The sequence below is a fragment of the Molothrus ater genome, chromosome 2 (assembly GCF_012460135.2).
Source record: "Molothrus ater isolate BHLD 08-10-18 breed brown headed cowbird chromosome 2, BPBGC_Mater_1.1, whole genome shotgun sequence".
Lineage (NCBI taxonomy): Eukaryota > Metazoa > Chordata > Aves > Passeriformes > Icteridae > Molothrus > Molothrus ater.
The window spans coordinates 64346362-64367814 of NC_050479.2; the positions used below are offsets into that span (position 1 = coordinate 64346362).

Consider the following 21453-nt stretch of genomic DNA (forward strand, 5'->3'; position numbering starts at 1 on the left):
TGGCCGTGTTGCACGTCATGCTGTTGGGTCTCAGCCCATCGTTCCAGCCTGTCCAGATGCCTCGCCAGGACCTTCCCACCCTGCAGCAGATGGGCACTCCGACCCAGCCGGGTATGGCGCACGAACGCCCCGCCGGGGGTCTGGGGAGCCCCGCTGCCCGCCCGCGGCCTGTGCGGCCTGTGCGGGCGGTGCGGGGGCGGCGCGGGCCGCCGGGGCCGTTATCATGGCAGCGGGCGGGTCCGCCCAGCCCAGCCCGGACCGGGCTGGCCCGGCCCAGGGGCAGCCGGACAGCACCGCCGAGTCCCTTGTCCGCACCCCGGGGGCGGTGAGGCGTGTTCGAACTCCGCGCCACAGCTCGGTGGGTGAGACAGGCTGGCGGCGCGGCGCGGAGGCGGGGAGGGAGGGACGGAGGGCTGGCCGGCCGGGATGCAGCTCTCAGGAAGTTTAACCCAACTTTCCGCTGAGTCCGCGGGGCGCCGGGGGCGGTGTCCAGGCTCGGCTTTGAGCCCGGTGGCCGCGCCGAGGTGAGGTAGGGGGAGGGCTCCGGGGGTTCTGAGCTAGCGGGATGCAGCGGGAGCAAGTGCGGGCCTCCCGTCCGGGCAGCTGGGGTGTGCCGGGAGGCAGCGCCCGGAGCGGCTCCCTGCGGCTCAGCCCGCGCCCGCAGCTCCCCCGGAGGTGCCGGCTGGGGCTCCTCTGTGTTTCAGAGCTTGAAGCAGGGCGAAATGCTTCATGGTGAGGTACAGATGCTGTTATCGCTGTGGTATGTTTGGTGTAGTCAAAACCCCTTCATCAGAGGGCTGAGTGCCTTGACTCTCACCAGTGTTACAGCTGAAAGATTGAGCTTTGTCAACCATAGGGGGAAATAGTTGAAAATGAAGCAGTAGCCTGGCTGTTGGGACTGTGAGGCTACTACAGGATGCTGCTATTCACAGTTTCTTGTACTGTCTCACTTCAACTCGGTGCACTTCTCTTCAGGTCAGCAGAACAACAACAACAGCAAGCAAAATGACAGCTGTGAGGTATGAACAAGGGACCCAGCCAAGAGAATCATCTGGGTGAGTGAAATGAACTGTGCCAGCAAGGGGGTTTGGGATTGAATATGTGGTGTGTCTTTAGGTTCTTAGTGTTTAAAATACAACAAAGGGAATAATGATGGAGTGTCTGAATGTTATATAGTATAGTCTTTTTATCTCCCCTCTGCCACCAGTGCTGTTGTCTGAGAGGAGAGGTATCTTTGGGAGAAACACGCTGTTTTGATTCACTTCTTGTAAGTAGTTAGTAAGTGATTAGTGAGTACAAGGTCTCCATCCCTGATATAATAAGTCCATGGCATTAAAGTGTGTTCTCTTTTAGCATCCAGACTGTCAAGAGATTTATAAGAGTGTCAAGGTCTCTTGTAGAGCAAGGCTCTTTCTGTGTTGCTTTAAAAGTTGCTAAAGGCCACCCCAATCTGAGGTTGCCTTTAGCTATGAGCTAAGTCAGAAAAGCTTGTGCTCTGTATGGAGTGTATGTGTGAAGGAAACAATTTCTACTATGTCCTCCTTTTGCTCTCTTCCACCCCCATAGTCAAAGCCTAAGTGTAATAGCTTGTGCCTGAACACTTGTTCTGTCTTGGGCAACAAGTAGATGTAGAATGATCAGCAAAACAAACTCCCTCTGAGGAAAGCATTATCTAGAACTGAATTTTTGTGTGGGAGCACTATGGAAACAGTGTACTTGGGCTTCTGTTTTATCTTTGTATTAAGGATTGTCTTCCTAACTGAAAACACTTTTGTTTCTCATTCTTTTTGTAGCATATTTTAATCACAGTAGAGGATAAGAAGGTAGCATTTGGTGCACTTCATGTGTCTGCAAGTATAAGCAAGTGACCTGCAGCAAAATTGCTGCAGCAGTAGTAGGCTTTAATAAGTGAAGCATTTCTGCTGTTCAGTAAGTGTAAACACCCAAGTGAATATTCTGTAAGAATACCTGGGAATCAAACCTGAATGCCTATCCATCACTAAAGCTTTGCTTCAGCTCTAGGAACAAAATGAGGCAGGTTTCACTGGAAACACTGGAGCTAGGAAATGAGGCTTGAGTGTTAAAATTGGTACATCAGAATAATTCTTCTACTGAGCCTGATACTGAGTGCAGGTGGTGAAGCATCAGTACTGGCTCCTGAAACTAGGAGCTAGGAATGATGCTAGGAGAAGCATCATTAAACTTTGTGCTTAAAAGGTGTTAGCCCAGACTGCAGCAGCAGTGCTGGTGCATGGGTCTGTTGCAGAGGATGAAGAATATTTGAATCCTCAAAATTATTACACTAATGCTTCAAACATGCTAGGCTGCCTCAGAACAGAATGGAAACATCAATATTGAATATGTGTGTGTCGCTGTTCCTGCCCACAAAGCTGTGAAACCGGAGGCAGGGCTCCAGCAAACACTGTGGCTGTGCTATTATGCATCACAGTATTTCTGTGGAGAAGACTGAAATAAGGCTCCTGGGTTTTGATGCTATACTTTTTCTCTGAAATTGTCATGTGGCCTTCAAAAAAACAAAAACTTGCTCTGAAGAGACCCTTTTAAGGAAGTTATGGCAAGCAGCCACTACCCCAAAAAACTGCTGTTCTAGCACTAGCTCAGCTGCTGCTCTGGTCTTCCAGTTTCCGGTCTGGTATCCTGCTCTGTGCAAAAACATCTCTATGGTATGGCTTTTCCTGGTGAAAACATTAATTCTCTGTACAAGAAGGTCACTGTAACAGCATTAATGTCACTTGGACGCTCTGAAGCCATTTTGTATATGCATATTTCTGGCACTTCTAGAGCCTGAACTGTTGAGTCCTTAGCAGACTCGTGGATGCCCTGCTTCAAAGCCCTTTATCCTACTGCTGAACTCATCTGTCTCTTTTGGAGGGGAAAAGGGAAAACTTTTGAGAAAGGGGCTGCTAATAGGAAATAGATCAGCACTAATCAAGGGGTTCACTGTGCCAGTATGGGGGAGGTCTGTGCTGGGCCTGTGCTCTGGCTCAGGCTGCTGTTCACTTGACAGTTAATTCTTTTTTTTGGAACAACAAATCTTAGCAATATACAGAGTTGACACCTCTATCAGTGTGTGACTTGTATTATTTCTTTGCCAGCTCTACAACAGCTGAAGAGGCCACAGTAAAGATTGATAACGGTCGTGATGAGAGTAATGGACCAGACAGCTGTTCCAAGTAAGCTAATGATAGACTCAATTTCTTTGCTTACCCCCAGAAGTGGAATCTGATGAGGCAAAATAAGAAGGCAAGTGGCTTGTTGAAGTAGAGATAAGCCCAGTAAAATGCTTAATATTGACATTTCTTCTAGTACTAGTGAAGACAAATAAATTGTGGAAGCCTCTTTATCCCTCTAGAGATAAAAGTCCAACCCAAGAACACAAGTCCATCATGTTATGGAGAATGGGTAGTCCAAACCACATTGATTACATTTTTCCAAAGGAATGAGTTTGTGGGAGCACAGAAGAACAAGTGCTAGTGAGACAATGAGGTGAATGAGTACCTGGGCATAAGAATAAACATTGTGGCACACATCAAGACTAAGTTGTCTGAACCTGCAAGCAGGTACCTCTGTTCTTGAAGCAGTTATTTCCTGACAGTGTTTACCTCACTGTTACTCTTACAGTAAACTTAGTCGAGTCAGTGGCATGTCCTGCAGCTCAAGAACAATAAGCCTAAGCCTGTTATTTCAGTTATTCTGTGTGATAACATGTTTTTCTAGATTTCAGAATTTACAAATGTATTTCACAAAAGCTCTAAGCTAATTATGTAATCAAATGTGCCATGTTTCCTTCAACTGATTTAAGATGTTGGCAGGCCAAATTGAAGTGGTGTGTGTATATATTTTGGTCTCAAGTGTACCTAGTTAGAAGTATTTGGCCATTGACTGTGGAAGTTGAAGTCTTGGTGTCCCCACTACAATTGGAAGTTTGACTGGACAGACATAGACCAGGAAACCATTAGTGTCACTATTGCAGTGTTTCCTTAGATATTTGGCATTCATAAATAGCAGGAAAACCCTTCTATATGTTAAGCTGCCTTCAGGACAAGACATGGTATTACATACTTGACTTCTGTAGGAATAGTGTGTACTTCCAGCTTAAGAATGCAAATGTTTGCTGGTTAGACCTTGTACCTTAGTTTAGAGTAAGAACCTAATAATGAAAAATGTGGGTTAATTCAGTAACCCCAGCAAGATGCTGCCTCAGCACTTCAAAGGTACCTAGCCTTGTCTTAAACTGGGTTATTGAAGTGCACCAAGTTAAATGCAATGCTGAAGTTGTTCTAAAGGAAAAAGGTATTTTGGACAGGATCACTGGGGTGCAATGTGCATTACTGAGCTGACAAAAACTTCTTGTAACAGTGCAAAATAAATCTATCAGTACTTTTTGTCAGTATGTTAGGACTCATGGAAGTCCTGCTGTTAGTGATATGCTTGAAAAAAGGTGTTTTCTTCTAAGTGTCTAAGAAAAGATTTGATGCTTACAGTAGTTAAGTAATCTTGGGATTTTTACTGTCAGCAATGGAGTTTTGCAGGTTCTACACCAAGAACTTCTACCTTAGTTCTTGGTGTAATCTAAAGAGGCTTTGAGCCAGAAAGAGTTACATAAAAGCTTTGTTCTAAACCAAAGGGCTTAAAGCATACCAAAAAGGCAACAAAATCTACTGTAATTGGAAACAAGAGCTGTGACCTTGCCAGGACTGAAGATAATTCTCACAACTGGAATAACTTGGCTTCAGAAACACTTTTTCTTAAAAGACTATTTGGATTTTTAATCTGAAAACCAAACTGATGTTTCTTTTTTAAAGTAGAAATGAGATTTCTATTCCTCTATTCCAAAGGCATGGGAGCTGTTAACAAGTGCAGCTCTTTTCAGGCCTGGGAAAAAAAAAATTGTCTGATACAATAAGCTAATATAAGGAATGAAATATATTAAGAGATGTTTGTCTTCCAATCTTCCTCTTGACCAATATAAACCCACTTCTTATAGCTTACTAAGCCAGAGTTCAAGTGTCACTGGAATTGTGACATGGAATAATGTTAGAAATAAGTACATACTGCTGTATTTCTAGGGTCTGGAAGCTGATTAATACTTTTTCTAACAGGTGATCAAAGCACTGTTTTCAAGTACTCTCTTAACCTATATAGTTCATGAATGCAACTGAGTAATCTCATTTTAGAGAAGCCACTACTATGCAGAATACTAAAACTAAAGGAATGTGAACAAAATAATATAACAGTGCCCTCGTGGCTGATATCTGTAGCAAAATGTCACTTGTCTTGATGTCAGTTCTCTTCTCTTGCAGTGCAACTAGAAGAAAAATTGCACCGTTTGTGATGTCATTTGGATTCAGGTAAAAACTTGAGCTTGAACTGATGTGGGAAAGGTAAAAATAGTCCTCATTTCTGGAGTAAGAACTTAAGAACTCCTTAAACATCAGTAACTCCAGCTTGCTTTGTGTGAAAGTATTGAATCCTTTGTCACCCCCAGGAAGGTAACTTGAGAAAAGTACTAGAATTGAAAAATAAGACTTAAACACATTCTAAAACTACATTCTCCAAGAGGAGCTGAAAGTCAGAGCTGTAAATGCCATTGACTTGGATAAAACCTCTTTAATGGCTTATTCTTGCTGGCAGCCTTTGAGCAAACAGTTGGTCAGTTGTGTGTAGTCTAGGTGCTGGGACAAGGCAAGCCATTAAAGACAGGTATTTTTAAGGGACTGTATTAAGTCATGAGAGGAAGGGAAGCTGAGTAAGGTGAAAGCAGAAATTATACTTTTATGCCTTAAATCATTCAAGTTTGCACTGCTTCTATGTTGATGTGAAATCATAAACTAATAACTACAGATGTGTCTGAGATAAATGTATGGTTCCACAGAGATTATGGTGTCTGTGCATATCACTTAAAAATGCAGTTGGAAACCTTCAGCTTCTAATTAAGCAGGCTTCAATCTATGTCAGAGATTACACTCTTGCTGGAACAGCCTAGAAATCAGGGTTTGTGCTGTCCAGTTGATAAGTGTTCATTCCTACCTCTCAAACTCCCTTGTATTTTTCTCTTTGCAGAGTATTTGGAGTTGTACTTATCATTGTGGACATTATAGTTGTGATTCTGGATCTGGCTATCAGTGAGAGGAAGAAGGGTACAGAGATTCCTGAAGGTGTTTCCCTGGCAATAGCACTCTTCTTTCTCATTGATGTTCTCCTGAGGGTGTTTGTTGAAGGGTAAGACATAGGCAAAAATTAAGTCCATGAGACAAGTCCTCAAGCAAGGAAGCAGAACTTCAAGCTTGAACTATGAACCTGGTGTTCTGTAGGCTAATTGTTTGGTCATAGATAATAGCCATGTCTTTTCTTGTCTGTGTATGTTGGTGGCTACCCTTCTATAAAACAACCTTTAAGTATTTTCAGTATAAGTGAGCACTTGGGAACTACACAGCTTTGCCATAACCTGTGTGTAAATCAGGGCTAAGATTGCTTTCTTAGTGAGACTTCAGTGCTTAGTGTTAAGAAAAACCGCAGGAGAGCTTGTCTCGAGCAGTAACTCTGTATAGATTGTTCTCTTCTTGGAGATATATTTCAGTCTTTGCTACCTATAATGGCATCTATCTAAAACTCTCCTTGGTTTCAGCTTCAGGAACTATTTCCAGTCCAAACTGAATATTTTGGATGCATGTATAGTGGTGGGCACCCTGTTAATTAATTTGACATACTGCTTCTTAGATGTTGATGCAGCAAAGGAGATACCAAGGTAAGAGTTGTATGGCAGCTGGTAAGTGTGAGCTCTTTTCTTGATACTCTTCTACGAATTTTCTTGGGCACCTCTAAGCCAGATTTGTGCATTTGAGATCACAGATGGGACTGTGATAGTGTGTCATGGTACAGACCAAGGAAAGATAGACACACAGCTTTGATCTGTGGTTATGCTGTAGGCTGTCCCTGCCTCAGAGGCAGAGGGGATCTGAACATACTAGTTGAGGTAACTAAAAGGGGGGCCATCAAATGCTCTGACTCAAGCACTTTTTGGGGGAAGGTGTGCAGTAGCCCTAATAGAGAGGAGGGTCTGAAGAAGGCAGAAAGAAGAGTTGTATTATTGTAGCAAATGGAAGGGACAACAAAGGGAAGATCTCTGTCTAAAGGATCTTGCAATAGAAAGAGTTGCCAAACTGTCTTGTTTCCTTTGCTTTGCTTTCCCAAAAGCCTCATGGTAATATAATGCTGAATTTTTCAGCCATGCTCTGGGGAGAGGAGACTTGCTGTTTATGTGCATAAGCTGCTTCAAGTCCTGTTTCCTTCTGATTTCTGTATCTTGATTGGATGATAACCTGTGAGATGAATCCATTCCTGATGGAGACAGAACTGCAACTTAAAGATGAGTTTATCTGCACTAGATTTGACTTAGAGAAACTTTCTTACATCAGCCAGGGAAAAGTTGAGCTCTTTAAAAAAAAAAAAAGCCACCCCCTGCTCCAAATTCAGCTGACTAATGGGCATAAGTGGGGAACATTTCTTCTGGAACATTATTCCAGAAGAAAACAAAAAGTTTAGTTATTGAAGAATCCAGAGTAGGACAAATATCTGTAAATAATAATTTTCTCTTAGAGTGCTTGCTAAACCTGGATATCAAGAAGTAAAACTGTCAAAGGAGTGGCTTTTGCAACCTAGTTTCCTCCTAGGTTGTCTTAAACAGTGATTGGAGTTTTTAATTATTGCTTTCCATTTCTATGGCCACATTTTTCTAAAACAGCTTTCATCTTATAGCAGCACCCAGATAAAGGAGGGGAAAAGAGCAGTGTGACAGGGTAATCTGCACTCTTATCTCTACCAGGCTATGCTAGCGGTAGGCCTGATCCTACACTGGCTGTAGAGCTGTGTGTGCAAGTTCTTTGTATTCTGACTTGCTGAAGTTGATGGGAATGTAGAATAGGTTTTTGGCTCACATGAAGAGGACCTCACACTGCTGCTCTCAGAAGACACTCAGCTGGGGCCTACCGTCTTACCCATTCAATTTTTGAGGCCTTCTGTAAGGCTTCCCTTGTTCAAGGCTCTAAAATGGCTGTTCTGACCAAAATATTGCTACCTGACAGTAGATTTTGGACAGTACCTGACCAAATCCCAAATCTTGAGATGGTGGTCATCCCATCTAACACAGCAGTGGTGTCCACGAAATACAATTAATTCCCAGTAGCCTTAATAGGGTTTATCACTTTTCTTTCCTGAGTCCTTCATCGAGAAGTAAACAGTAATCTTAAAGCATCTGATACATCTCAGAAGAATTAGAATTTGAGCAGATTTTTTGTGGATAAGAGCTTATATACAAGTGAAATTTCAGTGACAGACCATAACGTGCCCTGAGGGAGGAATACGGTTTCTCTTTCTAATCTGGTCTAGCTGGGTGTGTGTAGGGGTGACTTAACTGTTTTCTTGAAGTCTGACCTATAAAAGGACTTAGAGGAATGAGAGCTGGATATCAGTCTGGGAGCTAAGAGCTGGATATCAGTCTGGGAGCTAATGCTTAACAGACTGACTTCTTTAAGGGCCTTTTATCTTGAAGAGTTGCTTCTCAGAGTTGTGGGGAGAGGGGTTATGGAGGTTTCACCCCAGTTTTTGTTCATCTCATTTGCTGCTAGCTCCAAGGAAATTCTGTTTTGAAAACAGGAGGGTGATACTGAATTTGGAAGAAGCTCAGGGAAAAACTGAAACTTTTCTCCAGGTATTCAGGACGACCTTACCTTGCTGACTTTAAGCTCCATATCAGTGGGGGGCAGACTGTGAGCAAAACTGGAGTTTTGTCTCCCTTACTGTTGGTATTCACCAGCATTTTTACACAAATGTATCAAAACCTAGAATGTGTGTGTGCTGCCTAAAATGTATGCTCATTTACCTCCTTAAGGAATGAATTGAATGTTAGTTTGCCCTGAACCAGGACAAACTCCCTAGGAGTGTGGGAAAGCAGCTGCTCCTGTTCAGTTGTTTTGATAGAACCGCTCACCTAAGCTTCTTTCCTGCTTCAAAGTTCAACAATAGTTCAAAGTTCCTTAAACCAAACCAAGTGTTCAGGTTGCTGAATGATTAAACCCAGGATATATACTGATTTGTTCTCAGATTTCTTAATCAAGTCATGATGTACTTAGCCTGTCTAGGTTTTTTTTAGTGATTTTTCAGGTGGCTACATATGCTTTAGTGTGGCTGTGTACACTTAAATGTATAATTGAAAATAAGCTTCAAGGAACTTTGTGATAATAACATGAGTAATGTTAATGGAATGTATTGCTTTCTAGCCAGAGGTGCCTGTGGAAGTCTGTTTGAGCAAGTGGGGATTTCCTAGTTCTGCTCGCTGTTGAGAACATGTACTCACAGAAAACCTTTAACAATAAACCCATTATATTGTATTTGTTCCAAAATCAGCCTGAGATGTTCAACATATGAAACAGCATTTTAAACTTTGCCTGAAACAGCTTTTAAACAGCTTTAATCTTTGCCTGTAAGTTTATTTGTGTCTATTTTCTTCCATGCTGAATCTGTCCTCTAGAATGGTTATTTTCCTCCGAATCCTGAGAATTGTCATCTTGATAAGAATATTTCGTCTGGCTTCACAAAAGGAGCAACTTGAAAGGGTGACCAGGAGAATGGTAAGTTGGCCTCTTAACATATCTAGACTACTTATTAGTAGTTTTCAACTCTTTGTTCAGGCAGCATCAGTGGTAAGTAGCAAGACTGACCATGGCCTATTGGTGTGCTATCGCTAGTGTTGCCCAAGCAGCACATCTGTTCCATGTCCCTGACAGGGCTTTGGGGCTTTGCCTCCAGTCTCAGTAAAGCCTTATCATTCTTGGCTTTGTTCAAGTAAGCAGCAACTTGACCTGGAAGGCTGGCATGTCGAAGTGATTGCAACACCCCGTGTGTCTCAGCTGACAGTTTCTAGCTTGTGTGGCACATAGACTCTTTTCCCTCACATGGGGGAAGATGAGAGTTTTAATGTGTCTGATGCTTTATTTTGGCTACAAACAAAGCAATCTAGCTGAAGCCCTATCCACTGTCAATGCCTCTTATTTTCATTCGGGGCATTGAAGTTGTGCTTTAAGCTTCAAATACGTCCTATTGTTTAGGAAGAAGCAATCCTTAACTTTATTCTTTTTTCCTTCAGTCTTCAAACAGTCAAATAACAATGACAGATTCATGCTGCAGTATTCACAGAATCTGCAGAGTACTAGAATAAATTTTGGTATTTAAGGGTGAAAATTCTATACAGTGCTTCTACCTAGAAGTTAATACAAGGAATTTGCTCTTGGATAATGCTGTAATGAAGTGAGGCTCTGCTACTCAAGCTTAACAGGAGAGTGTACATGGTTGAATTTTCCTAGTAAAAGGCAACAGGTGGTGATCATTGGCATTCTTGTGGAAGATTAGCTCTCTTTTTTTTTTTTTGTCAGGTCTCTGAAAACAAAAGACGTTATGTGAAAGATGGCTTTGATCTGGATCTCACTTATATTACTGGTTTGTGGAAACAAATGTCACTTCGCAGCATGTTATGTCCTGTGAAGACCTGTTTTACAGTTAATAAGAGCTTGTCATGAATTACAGACAATATTTTAGACTCATCAAATTTAAGTATGAAGTCAAACCAGGCCTACTCCTTTTCTGTGGGATTTTGAAATATGGATTCCTGACTGACACTAGTCCCCAGAATTAGTCTTCTGGGAGAGTTGTACCTGCTGTATGTAATGATAGAAATTTATCCTAGTTCCCTAGGCCTAGGGACCCGGTGTTGGGAAACTATTTACGTACAGTATTTTTGCTTCTGATTCTATGGAGACTGACACTTGATGGTGGCTGATGCTTTGGGAAGCATTATTTGTCTTGCTCTAGCTATGCTAAATGTAGAGGAAAGCCTACCAGAAGTGGTAGATTGTTCTTATAATTAGGGTAAGAATAAGACACTTCATAAGGATGTTTCTCAGTCATGTAGTTCTTACGTGCAGGGGGGCTTCCTGCTGTTACTTGTGATTGCTGTCTTCTCAACAGATCGAATTATTGCAATGTCATTTCCATCTTCTGGGAAGCAGTCTTTCTACAGGAATCCCATAAAGGTAAAAATCTTACCTACCAAATTCACTGCTTCTGAAACCTGTTTCTTTTATAGGTTCCCACTAATTTATATGTGGCCTAAATCATGTCAGTCCTAGTTTTGCTGCCTTTGCTGGTTGGAATGACTGATGATCTGCACTCTGCTGCCCTGCTTCTGTTGTGGTGTCTCAGCTAAACCTAGTGGTTTTCTCTCACAGTGGGGACACACCAGTGCTTTGATGCTCCTGTTCTTTGGGAATGTTTTGAAGAATCAGGGTGGTTCTGTCCCAGGCTAGTAATGGTGATAAAATCTATTCCTAAATAAAGTTGCTTTAAAGGTCCATATACATAATATCCTTTTCAGAGCTCTGCTTCCTGATATTGTAGAAACATACATAGGGCCAGGAAGATAGCTGCAGCAGTACTTTTATTCTGGATGAGAACCTGAGCTGTCAGGTTGGAAAGGCCTGCTTTCCAAGTGCTGTTCATAAATGCAGTTGTTGATTCCACCTGGGGGGTGGGGGGTTGAGGCGGCAGTGGAAATAACAAATAGAGCACTAACTACTCTAAACTCATTATTGCTTAGGAAGTTGCAAGATTTTTGGACACCAAACATCCTGGCCACTATAAAGTCTATAATCTCTGCAGTAAGTATGTTTAGCTGCTGACTATATTTGAGATAAAATTTAATGTATAAGTGAAAAGTATGAAACCAGAAGCTAAGCATGCATGGCTTTAGCCAAGTTACCTCTGTTTTTTTTTTTTTTTTTCATTTTAATCTGTCTATTAACACTGCTGTATTTTAGACACTAGTACATGCTCAGACCAACCCTTGCGTGTTACAAACCACTTTCTTTGTTACAATCCTTCTCCTTCCTGGCATAACTTCAGATCTTTCCCCATAGGTGAACAAGGCTATGACCCCAAGTACTTTCACTACAGGGTGGAAAGGATCTTCATTGATGACCACAATGTCCCAGCACTACAGTGAGTCTTGTCAAGAAATACTTACATTGTAATAGTTCTATGTAGGCATTTGCCTTGATCCACTAACTTTCCTCTTATTTAGGGACATGCTGAAATTCACTGCCAGTGTCCGTGAATGGATGAGTCAAGATGAGAAGAATGTCATAGCAATTCACTGTAAAGGGGGCAAAGGTAGGATTTCTCATGTGCAATCTGTGTATGCTACAAATCATGCTTCTTTGTTATTGTAGCTTCTTTGATAAAAGTTTGCCCTTAAACCATACTATGAGATGGGTTTGTGATGAAATTTGACAAATACTGCAGACACTGTGATGACTCGCACAACTACAGTACTCTGTTTAGTATAAAACAACCCCATTTTTAGGTAGTCTAAACTGGTTCTTAGTCTAAGCTGCTATTATGTCTCCTAAAATGTTCTTCAATAACTTTTTGGTGTTCTGGCAGCTGGGACAGCAGTCCCCCATGAGAGACTGGGGATAGGGAGGCTACTGAAATTGTTACTAATAAAAGTGTTAGGCTGCTGCTTTGGCTTCTGTTAGCCAGTCACCCATGCTGAATATTGTGCACTGTAACATGGCTCAAACTATCCATTGTTTAGGCTGGAAAAACACCTTTAAGATCAAGTCCAACTGTTAATCAAGTACTACCAGATCCACCCCTAAACTGTGTCTCTCAGTGCCACATCTGCACATCTCTAGGAATACCTCTGGGAGTGGTGATTTGGCCACTTTCCGGGGCACCCTATTTGACCTGAGCTTGATGACCCTGTTGGAGAAGAAATTTTTCTTAATATCCAATCTAAATCTTCTCTGGAACAACCTGAGGCCATTTCCTCTCCTCCTATTGCTTGTTACTTGGTGGAAGAGACCAACCCCACTTCACTATTACCTTTACAATGAAAAGATCTCCTCTGAGCCTCCTTTTCTCTATGCTAAACACTCTCAGCTCTCTCAGCTGCTCCTTGAAGACTTGTGCTCCAGACCTTTCCCCAGCTCTGTTCCCCTTCTCTGGACACACTCAATATCTTTCTTGCTGTGAGGGACCCAAAACTTAATGCAGGATTCAAGGTGCAGCCTCTCCACTGACAAGCATAGAGGGACAATCACTGCCTTGGTCCTACTGGCCAGAATATTGCTGATACAGCCCAGGATGCCATTGGCCTTCCTGGCCACACTCTGATTCATGTTCAGTTGCTGTCAACCAGTACCCCTCAAGTCTTTTTCCAGTGGGCTGCTTTTCAGCCAATATTCCCTGAGCCTGTAGCACTCTGTGGGGTTGTTGTGACCCAAGTGCATGTCCCAGCCCTTCACTTTATTGAACCTCGTACAGTTGGCCTTGGTCCATTGATCCAGCCTGTCCCTGCCCTCCAGTAGATCAACATTCCCCCTCAACTTGGTATCTTCAAACTGACTGAGGATGCACTCAGTTCCCTTGTCCAGATTGTTAGTAAAGGTATTTAACAGAACTGGCCTCCATCCTGTGCCCTGGGATCACCACTAGTGACCAGCTGCCAACTGAATGTAACTGCATCCACCTCGATTCTCTGGGCCTGGCCTCCAGACTGGTTTTTACCCAGTGAAGAGTGCACCTGTCCAAGCCATGAGCAGCCAGTTTCTCTGGGAGGATGCTGTGGCAAATGGTGTCAAAGGCTTTGCTAAAGCCCAAGTAGACAACATCCACAGCCTTTCCCTCATCCATTAAGTGGGTCACCATCTCATAATGGACCTGCCCTTCCTAAACCCATGTTGGCTGGGCCTGATCCCTGGTTGTGCTGTATTTGTTGTGTGATACGACTCAAGATGATCTGCTCCATAACTTTACCCCTCTAGAATGTTCCAGGTACTGCTGGATCTTAAGTCAAGATACACATGATATTAGGTGATAGAGTACAATGAAGTTTTATGGAAACAAGAATAGTGAAAGCTACCAAACATATGAGCTAACCTGCAGGTGCTACCTGAACCAACAGTGGTGTGGGAGCTGTTGAAATGCATAAATATCTGCAAGTAAGCCAAGTTTCCCTGCAAATATCTGCCACACCTTTAGCCACCAGCGGTTACTACTGCAGCGAATACTTGGCTTAAAGTAGGTGGTTACTTAATATCAAATAGTTGCCCCCAGGTGGAGCTCTGTCTTAAAAGGTTTTGCAAAACTGAATGTTGAAATTACCTGCAGGTCAAAACCAGCTTGAAAAACAAGTGTGGGGAGGGTGACTTGACCTCTGAGATTTTTAAATAAAGAACTGAAACTGTATAGGCATCTTCATGCTAGCAGACTTGATGACTTCTTAATAGGGTTGCAGGGAAAACAGTTGGGGCAGAGAAACAGCTCTTGACACTTACAGCATTTCACTTACAACTATAAACATTTAAAAGTTTCTGTTTATAGCCTCATTTAGTAGAGTTTGACTCTATTTCCTGCTGGAGTATGCAGATACTGACCAGCTGCCTAAGTGTCTCTAGTAATGAAAATGTGGGGACAAGGAACAAGTTGATACCGTAAACAATACCACATACTGTGGTATCTTGTCTTTAACTCATTCTTCTCAGAAATACTTGACTACTTGTTTGTCACTTATAACTCTTGAAATAGATAACAGGAGATGACTTCACAAAAATAGTCCCAAATACCTTTGAACTGCTCTAATTTAACTTGCATTGTATGTCTAATACAGGCAGGACTGGAACAATGGTCTGTACTTGGCTCATAGACAGTGACCAGTTTGAGAGCGCAAAGGTAAAACTGCTGTTTTTTTTTTAATTTGTTTAGTATTCAAAATGTCCTCTTAGGATTTACTGAATTGGTGAAATGCACTAATACTCTGCAAAAATTCTATACTAGAAAAAGGATTCTCTGAAAAGTCTGGTTTTAAAAAAGTTCATGAAAGTCTCGCTACAGTGTAAATTCTGATGGAGACTATTTGTGATCTGAAAGGAGTGAGAAAATAGCATTTAACAGGTCACCAACTTGAAGGGGTTTTTTTGGAGGAATAATGTGTCTAGGGTCTTGAGCAACAACTTAAGCTGTAGATGACTTCTGAGCAAACTCTCCCAAAGATAGTATCACTAGTTTTAAGTGGTTTTAAGCAATTTTTTCCTAGTCTCCCTCCAAGTAGTGTGAGGCATCAAGAATTGTCTTGTCTTGACAGCCAGCATTACAAAAGGAAGCTCTTCTAGGAAAAGGGAGAAAGATCAAGTCCCAGCCAGGACAGGTGCTGATGCTGCTTTAGTATCCCAGGTCTGATATGTCAGCTGGAGGCTGGGGATGCAGAAGGCCCAGGACACTCAAGGTAGTCTGGGCAGACTGTATATCCATTTAATCACTTGTTTTCCTCTGAGTTTGCTTTGTGAAGATTATGAGCTAGTGTTCAGCTTGGTCTGCCCCAGACCACTTGAAAAATATAAATGGTTCTAAATCAATTGCTTGAAAGTTGTATTGCTCTCCTTCACTCTTTCATGAATGACAGATTTATATGTCTGACCGCCTAATTAGTACTTTTTTCTTGTAGTTAAAAGTCTCCTTTAGAAGGTACCAAAATAATGATTGTGTATTTCCATTTGCATTCCTTGCATTCCTGGACTTGAGTAGTGTAGTTCTAGTTTACTGTCTGCTTCTCAAGAAGGAGAGTGGTGGTGGGATGGATAGCTTAACCCTTGAAATTATCATTCTGTGTAGGAAAGTTTGGACTACTTTGGGGAGAGGAGAACTGATAGAAGCACAAGTACCAAGTTTCAAGGAGTTGAAACACCCTCACAGGTAAGCTCATGCAGGTTCAGAGAAGTAGTCAAGCCAATACTAACCTTGTGAATGCTTATGCTGCCCTACCTCGCCTGCCTTGTTTCAGAGATGTAGGTTCCTATTACCTGCTTAACTCCTGAACTTTCTGTACTCTTTCTTTCACAGTTGGAATATGAAAAGCTGACAGGATTGCCCTGCATCTTTCCCCTTCCCCTTACACCTTTCTCTGATCTGAAGTATAGTATCTAGGATAACAGAATTTTTGAGACTGGAGAGCTTTCTGTCCAACCCCGCTATCCAAGCAGGGTGACCTGGACAGCTGTGTCTGGTCAGGTCCAGAATATGTGCACAGATGATTCCACAGCATGTCTGGGCACCCTCACAGGAGTGTGACTCTGTGAGGCAATTGGACTGCTAACAAGGATGCACAGCAGCCTGGAGTGAGCCTGGGACGGGGCCATGGCGCTGATTTGGCTTGGGTGGAGAAATCCATCTTCTGCAGACTGCATTCACTGGGAAATACTACACAAGTTTCTGCCTCAGACCACATTTTTGCACATCTTGATTTACTGTTCTGCGTGATGCAGAGCTGGGAAGTGAATCTTGTGATGGGTACTTGAAATTGCTGGTATAAAATAGAAGTATAGCTGTCCTTCAAAAAACCAAAAGTTTCTAGTATGTTTAAACATTTGGCCTCGTAAGGCTACAATATAAAATATCCTCACTTCTTGCTGAACTAAAAAGTACAGAATTCCTCTTAAAACATGAAATTTAAACGCTTTAAAAATGTAGATGTTGAATTTGTCTAGAAGATTGTTTCTACAGGGAAAGGGGAGTAATTGTCTTTCTTCTTAGCTTTGGACTTTGAAGAGCTAAAAACTTGGAGTAAAAGAATCTATTTAAATCCTACTTCTGCCTAGAATTATTCTGTGGTGTGTACAGAAACTGCATAATGTGTCTGGGTTTTTTGCATTACAGAGTAGGTATGTTGGGTATTATGAGATCCTGAAAAACAAATATAACTTGGAACTCCCACCAGAGAGACAACTCAAAATAAAAAACATCAAAATCCACACTATACATGGTAAGAACTCTTGTATTTGGGCATTCCTCTATCTGGTAATGGTTTCCTATTACAGGCAGCTGATAACTGTCTCTCTTGCTAAGCCCATGGTCAGAATGTAGACTTATTGGGATTTGAGAATTTAAATGACACAGAACACAATGAAGAGTATTTTGTAGTCAGTTGCTCTGTGTTGTGTCGCTTTCTAGATGTCTGACCAAATGATGGCTCACATACAACCTGCCCTTTTTTGGAAGGGGAATCACTTTTTCAGTGAGACCAACTCCTGGTGTGGAACTGGATCCCCTAATGTTTCTGAGCTTTAGATACATGCCTGTTACAGTACATGTGTGCTGGTAATCTTGATCAAAGGCTAGAAGTTCATCACTCCTAGTTCCAGGGGAGTTCAAACTGCTGTTATTGTTCAGTAAATGGAACTAAAACGGAACTAGATTTTACATTAACCTGTTCCCCTAGTGGGGGGAACTTCAAAATGTAATTTTCAGCCACTGAATCCTTTAGCTTACCTTTAGCCTTTGAGTTCTCTAGAGTCTTGAGCAAGGCATTCTGGAAAGAATGCAGTTTTGAATGGGATTGCACTTGGTTTTCATGACTACTTATGTTTCCAGCTAATGTTTGTGCCTCTGGTATAATGCACCACTTTGTTCCTAGGAGTTGGGAAAGGCAATGGAACTGATATGAAGGTGCAGATAATAACAAGGAAGAGAATTGTGCTACAATGTGTATGTGGCAATCAAAAAAACTGCAGGGTGAGTACTATGAAGACACACAAGTTGAGTCACAGAAGCTAAAAGCTGATTTATAGGTTAAAAGTGTCTTAGTTTTGTCCAATATTCAATTTCTACGTAGTCTTAACTAAATGGATGGTATAAATTCTAAGGGGATGAAAGAGCTAAACTTTGCCAAATCTTAGGAATGTAGTGGTGAGATAGTGAAAGATTTCCCTGGGAGTCCTTTAAATGCAAATAGTTCTCTCTGTCCTGAGCAGCTTAAACTGTTGTCTGTTATTCTAGCATTGCTGTTGTATTTGTGCACCATGAATGAGTAGTTAGGTCTTGTCATGAATTGGTCCTTTGTCTTGCTGCAGAAACTTTCATGAAACAAATTCTTTATTCTGTTATCCAGCTTTTCTTAGATTCTGAAAGTGACACTGTAGTCATTGGCTTGGAAGACTGCCCTGTTCTAAGTGGTGATGTGAAAGTCAGATTTGAATGCAATTCTGTAAGTACACCAGTGTGAAGACCTTCAGTTGGGTATGGGTAGAGGCTGCAGTGCAAGCTGCAGTGGGTCCTGCCTGGCTGGGCAGCACAGGCAGAACCTATTACTTCCCAGTGACTCCTGCTGTGTGTCACTGTGCAGTGAGGGATGCAGCAAGTGGTGCAATATCAGCCCAGGCAAGCAGGGGAGGCACCTGGCTGTTCAAACAGCAGTACAACCAAGGCATTTTAGTTGGGTACCTGCTGCTCCTAACCATGGGAGCACCATACAACACCTCATTGTATTGAATGACTTGGTACTGAAATAATTGCAGAGAAAATAGTGATCTGTGTATGATATGGGGCTCTTCAAGTGTACTGATTCTGACACTGTAGCTTTTTAAACCAAATTAGGGAAGAAAAGTGGGTACCCTTGCTCTACAAACAAAAGTTCTGTTGTGTAACACAGTCCTTAAACAAGGTGTTTCTGTTTAGGCTCTTCCAAAAGGCTATGATGGCTGCCCATTCTTTTTCTGGTTCAACACTTCCTTTATTGAAAATAACAGGTAAGGATATTAGTGAATGCCTTCAGATCCTAACTTCTGGTGTCTGCATAGAGCTGAAAGATCATAAGCATAGTACTGAAAGCTGAGATAGGACAGCCCTGATCAGCCAGCTAACTTTCATGTGGGTACTGGTCTTTGATCCTCAGCTGTCACTTGTGAGCTGGCAGTTTCTCGTGCTGTGACAAATATTTTAAACATATGGGAGCTTTTTATCTTAACTTAATACACTGGATTATTTCCTTGGTGCTCTCTAACCATTGTTAATGAATTTGAATTTAAAAATGTAATGCTAGCTATTCAAATCTGCCATCCTCTATAGTATGGCTGCCTGAGAAGCAGGAGCTCAGTAGCTTAGCAGGCAGACGTTCAGATTGCAGTTAGAGGTATTGATGCTTGGGATCACAAAGAAAGGCCTTCTTATGGCTTCTCATACTCTTGATAAAGTTAGAAATTACTGTGATTTTGCTTGTGGACACTGGAACTCCTGGAGAAGCTACAGCTGGTGAAAGTTGGGCTTGTCTGCCTTGCATTGGGAATGATGTAGAAATGCAGAGACCAGAGAGCCTTATCTTTGGTCTGCCTTGCTTGACAGATTTAGGTAGAGGAACAGTGAACTTGGCATAGGAGATATAATTATTGTGTTCTCCATGAGTGGAATAGAAAGAAGACAGTTTTTACTTAACTGGTCCTGTTAGAGCCTGAGGAGAGGTAGCCATGAGTCTCTTTGTAACAGTTAACTTAATATGCTCAGCCAGCAATGCACCTTGCAGTCTCAATGCAGACCAATTAAACCAAGCCAGTGCCAGGAAAAATGTGTGCCAGCTGTCTGATGGCCCTGCAATGTTGCCATCTTAAAGGTTTTGCTGAAGAGCTTTGTTTCCTCCAGAACTATGGAGGATGCCCCACCAGGCTACCTTTTGAGTGCTGAATCAAATCCTTGCTTTTAGGAAGGTTGGTTATTAAATTCCTGGCACTTGCATCATATCAGGAGGCCTTGAGCTGAATGCAGTAATAATTTCTCTGTCTTGCACTGTGGGGCTCTGGGAGGGTGGTGGGGAGCCAATCCACAAACCCATCAGGTTGCCTTTGTTTCCAAGATCACTTAAGATACAAAACACTGTGCAGGCATGGCTGATGTCTGTTTAAATTCAAGGTCTGGGGCTGGATTTAATATTCCAGGGCTGAGCTAGAAGATTTTTCAACTGGCTGAAAGGAAAAGCATGTCTTAGGCTGTAAGACATGCTCCTGAATTTTGTCTTTCAGACTCTACCTTCCCAGGAATGAGCTGGATAACCCTCACAAGTCTAAAACATGGAAAATCTATAGTGAGACATTTGCTGTGGAGGTGAACTTTATTGATGCATAAGGGAAATCTGAAAGAAGGAAAACATGTAAAATTCATCTCTTTCCTGGAGAATGTCTTGCTGTTTCAGTATAAAGTGAAGCTGTGTCACTTGGATGTATCTACACAGAAACACACTAAGTACAACTCAAATAAAGCTACATGAAGTTCTGTTGCACGGGGCTAAAACACTCTGAAGAGTTACTTAATGTCAGTTGACACATCATGGGCTGTTGGATTCCTGGAGCTTAGATATCTCTGCATACAGCTAATTCTTATTAGAGTAATCAAAAACAATTACTTGTCTTTAAGCATGAGCATTACCATGATGGTGGATGAAGACCAGCAGTCTGCATGAGACTGGAAAAACCTGACATGATTCCCTCAGCACTGGGGTTTTCCACAAATCAGTAGAATATGGGAATTTTGAGGGAGAAATATTAATCTCCCTCTGTTGGATTGTTGCTTCTTGAGCAGAAGCCTTGGTATTGAACTGCTCTTCATAAGTAATCAGTGATGTAGTGCTTTGAGCAACACTGGCCTGGGAGCTGCCTGTGGAGGTTGGAGACTGCACAGCTGCTTTTCTACTGCTGTACCTCCCCACAAAGTGGGGGGTACACTTGGCCACTTGCCCCAAGGCTTAAGACTCATCAGCTCCTGAGCATTCCAGCTGCCTGGGATCAGTTAGTGTGGCTGCCTTTATACCTGCATATGAGGGGTTTGATCTGTGCACCTGCTCATTTGAGCAAATAGTGCAAATGCTCATTGGTTCCTCTTGAGTTGTACTAAGACCTGTAATGCACAATTTTCCAGGATGCTTATTCTATTTCCAACTATTTTCAGCAGTGCAGCTCTTCTGTGGAGACTGTGCCTTCATTTGTGTGAAATGTGTCGAGGTGTTAGCTTCTTAGGTCTGCTGCTTCATTATTCTTTTTCTTCCTGGGAACCAAAATGTGCAAGGGAAATGACATAACTTACAGTTAATGAAATAAGCAGAGAGGTCACATACCTCCCTGTGCTCACTTGAAGGTAGTTATATACTATGAAGTATATCATGTGTGAGCTCAACTTCTGCTATTGCAATGTATTTACCTCAGTGTCCACATGAATGTGCCTAGGGGCTAAAAAAGGCTGCCCTTCATTGCAGCTCCAAGTGGCTGATGCCCAAGTTCATTTTGGCTTAGCTCAGGCAATTGGATATCTGTCCACTGTCCTAGGATGCCCTGTCATATAGTTGGCAGGGCACCTAAGGTGACCCATCGTCCTGCTTAGGGAGTAAGCCAGTTTGCTCAGACAGCAGCAGCAGAGGCTGTAGCAGCAAGTCAGATTTTCTCAGCTGAAGCACATGCAGTTAAGTAAAAACCAATGTGAAAGCAGCAATGAGGAACAAAATAGCTGTACAGGGGATATACTGTGTTTCTCTTGGGAGATCCAGGCACCACTGCTCAGAAGAGG

General features: G+C 42.3%; 1 protein-coding gene across 2 annotated transcripts; it reads left to right on the forward strand.

Moving 5' to 3' along the window:
* The first annotated feature begins 272 nt into the window (after positions 1-272).
* On the forward strand, positions 273-20189 carry LOC118686929 (phosphatidylinositol 3,4,5-trisphosphate 3-phosphatase TPTE2-like). Of its 2 annotated transcripts, none has more exons than XM_036383483.1 (19): positions 273-358; positions 976-1055; positions 3117-3194; positions 5325-5372; positions 6085-6243; positions 6650-6769; positions 9551-9650; positions 10452-10515; positions 11044-11108; positions 11672-11732; positions 11991-12072; positions 12155-12243; positions 14747-14808; positions 15748-15828; positions 16789-16894; positions 17546-17643; positions 18020-18115; positions 18586-18656; positions 19920-20189. In XM_036383483.1, the coding sequence occupies exons 2-19, from the start codon at positions 1006-1008 to the stop codon at positions 20020-20022; spliced, it is 1533 nt and encodes a 510-aa protein (XP_036239376.1). In that variant the 5' UTR covers positions 273-358; positions 976-1005; the 3' UTR covers positions 20023-20189. The 2 variants fall into 2 exon arrangements, with proteins under 2 accessions (XP_036239376.1, XP_054369972.1); XM_054513997.1 differs by lacking the exon at positions 273-358 and adding an exon at positions 430-524.
* The last annotated feature ends 1264 nt before the right edge of the window (positions 20190-21453 follow it).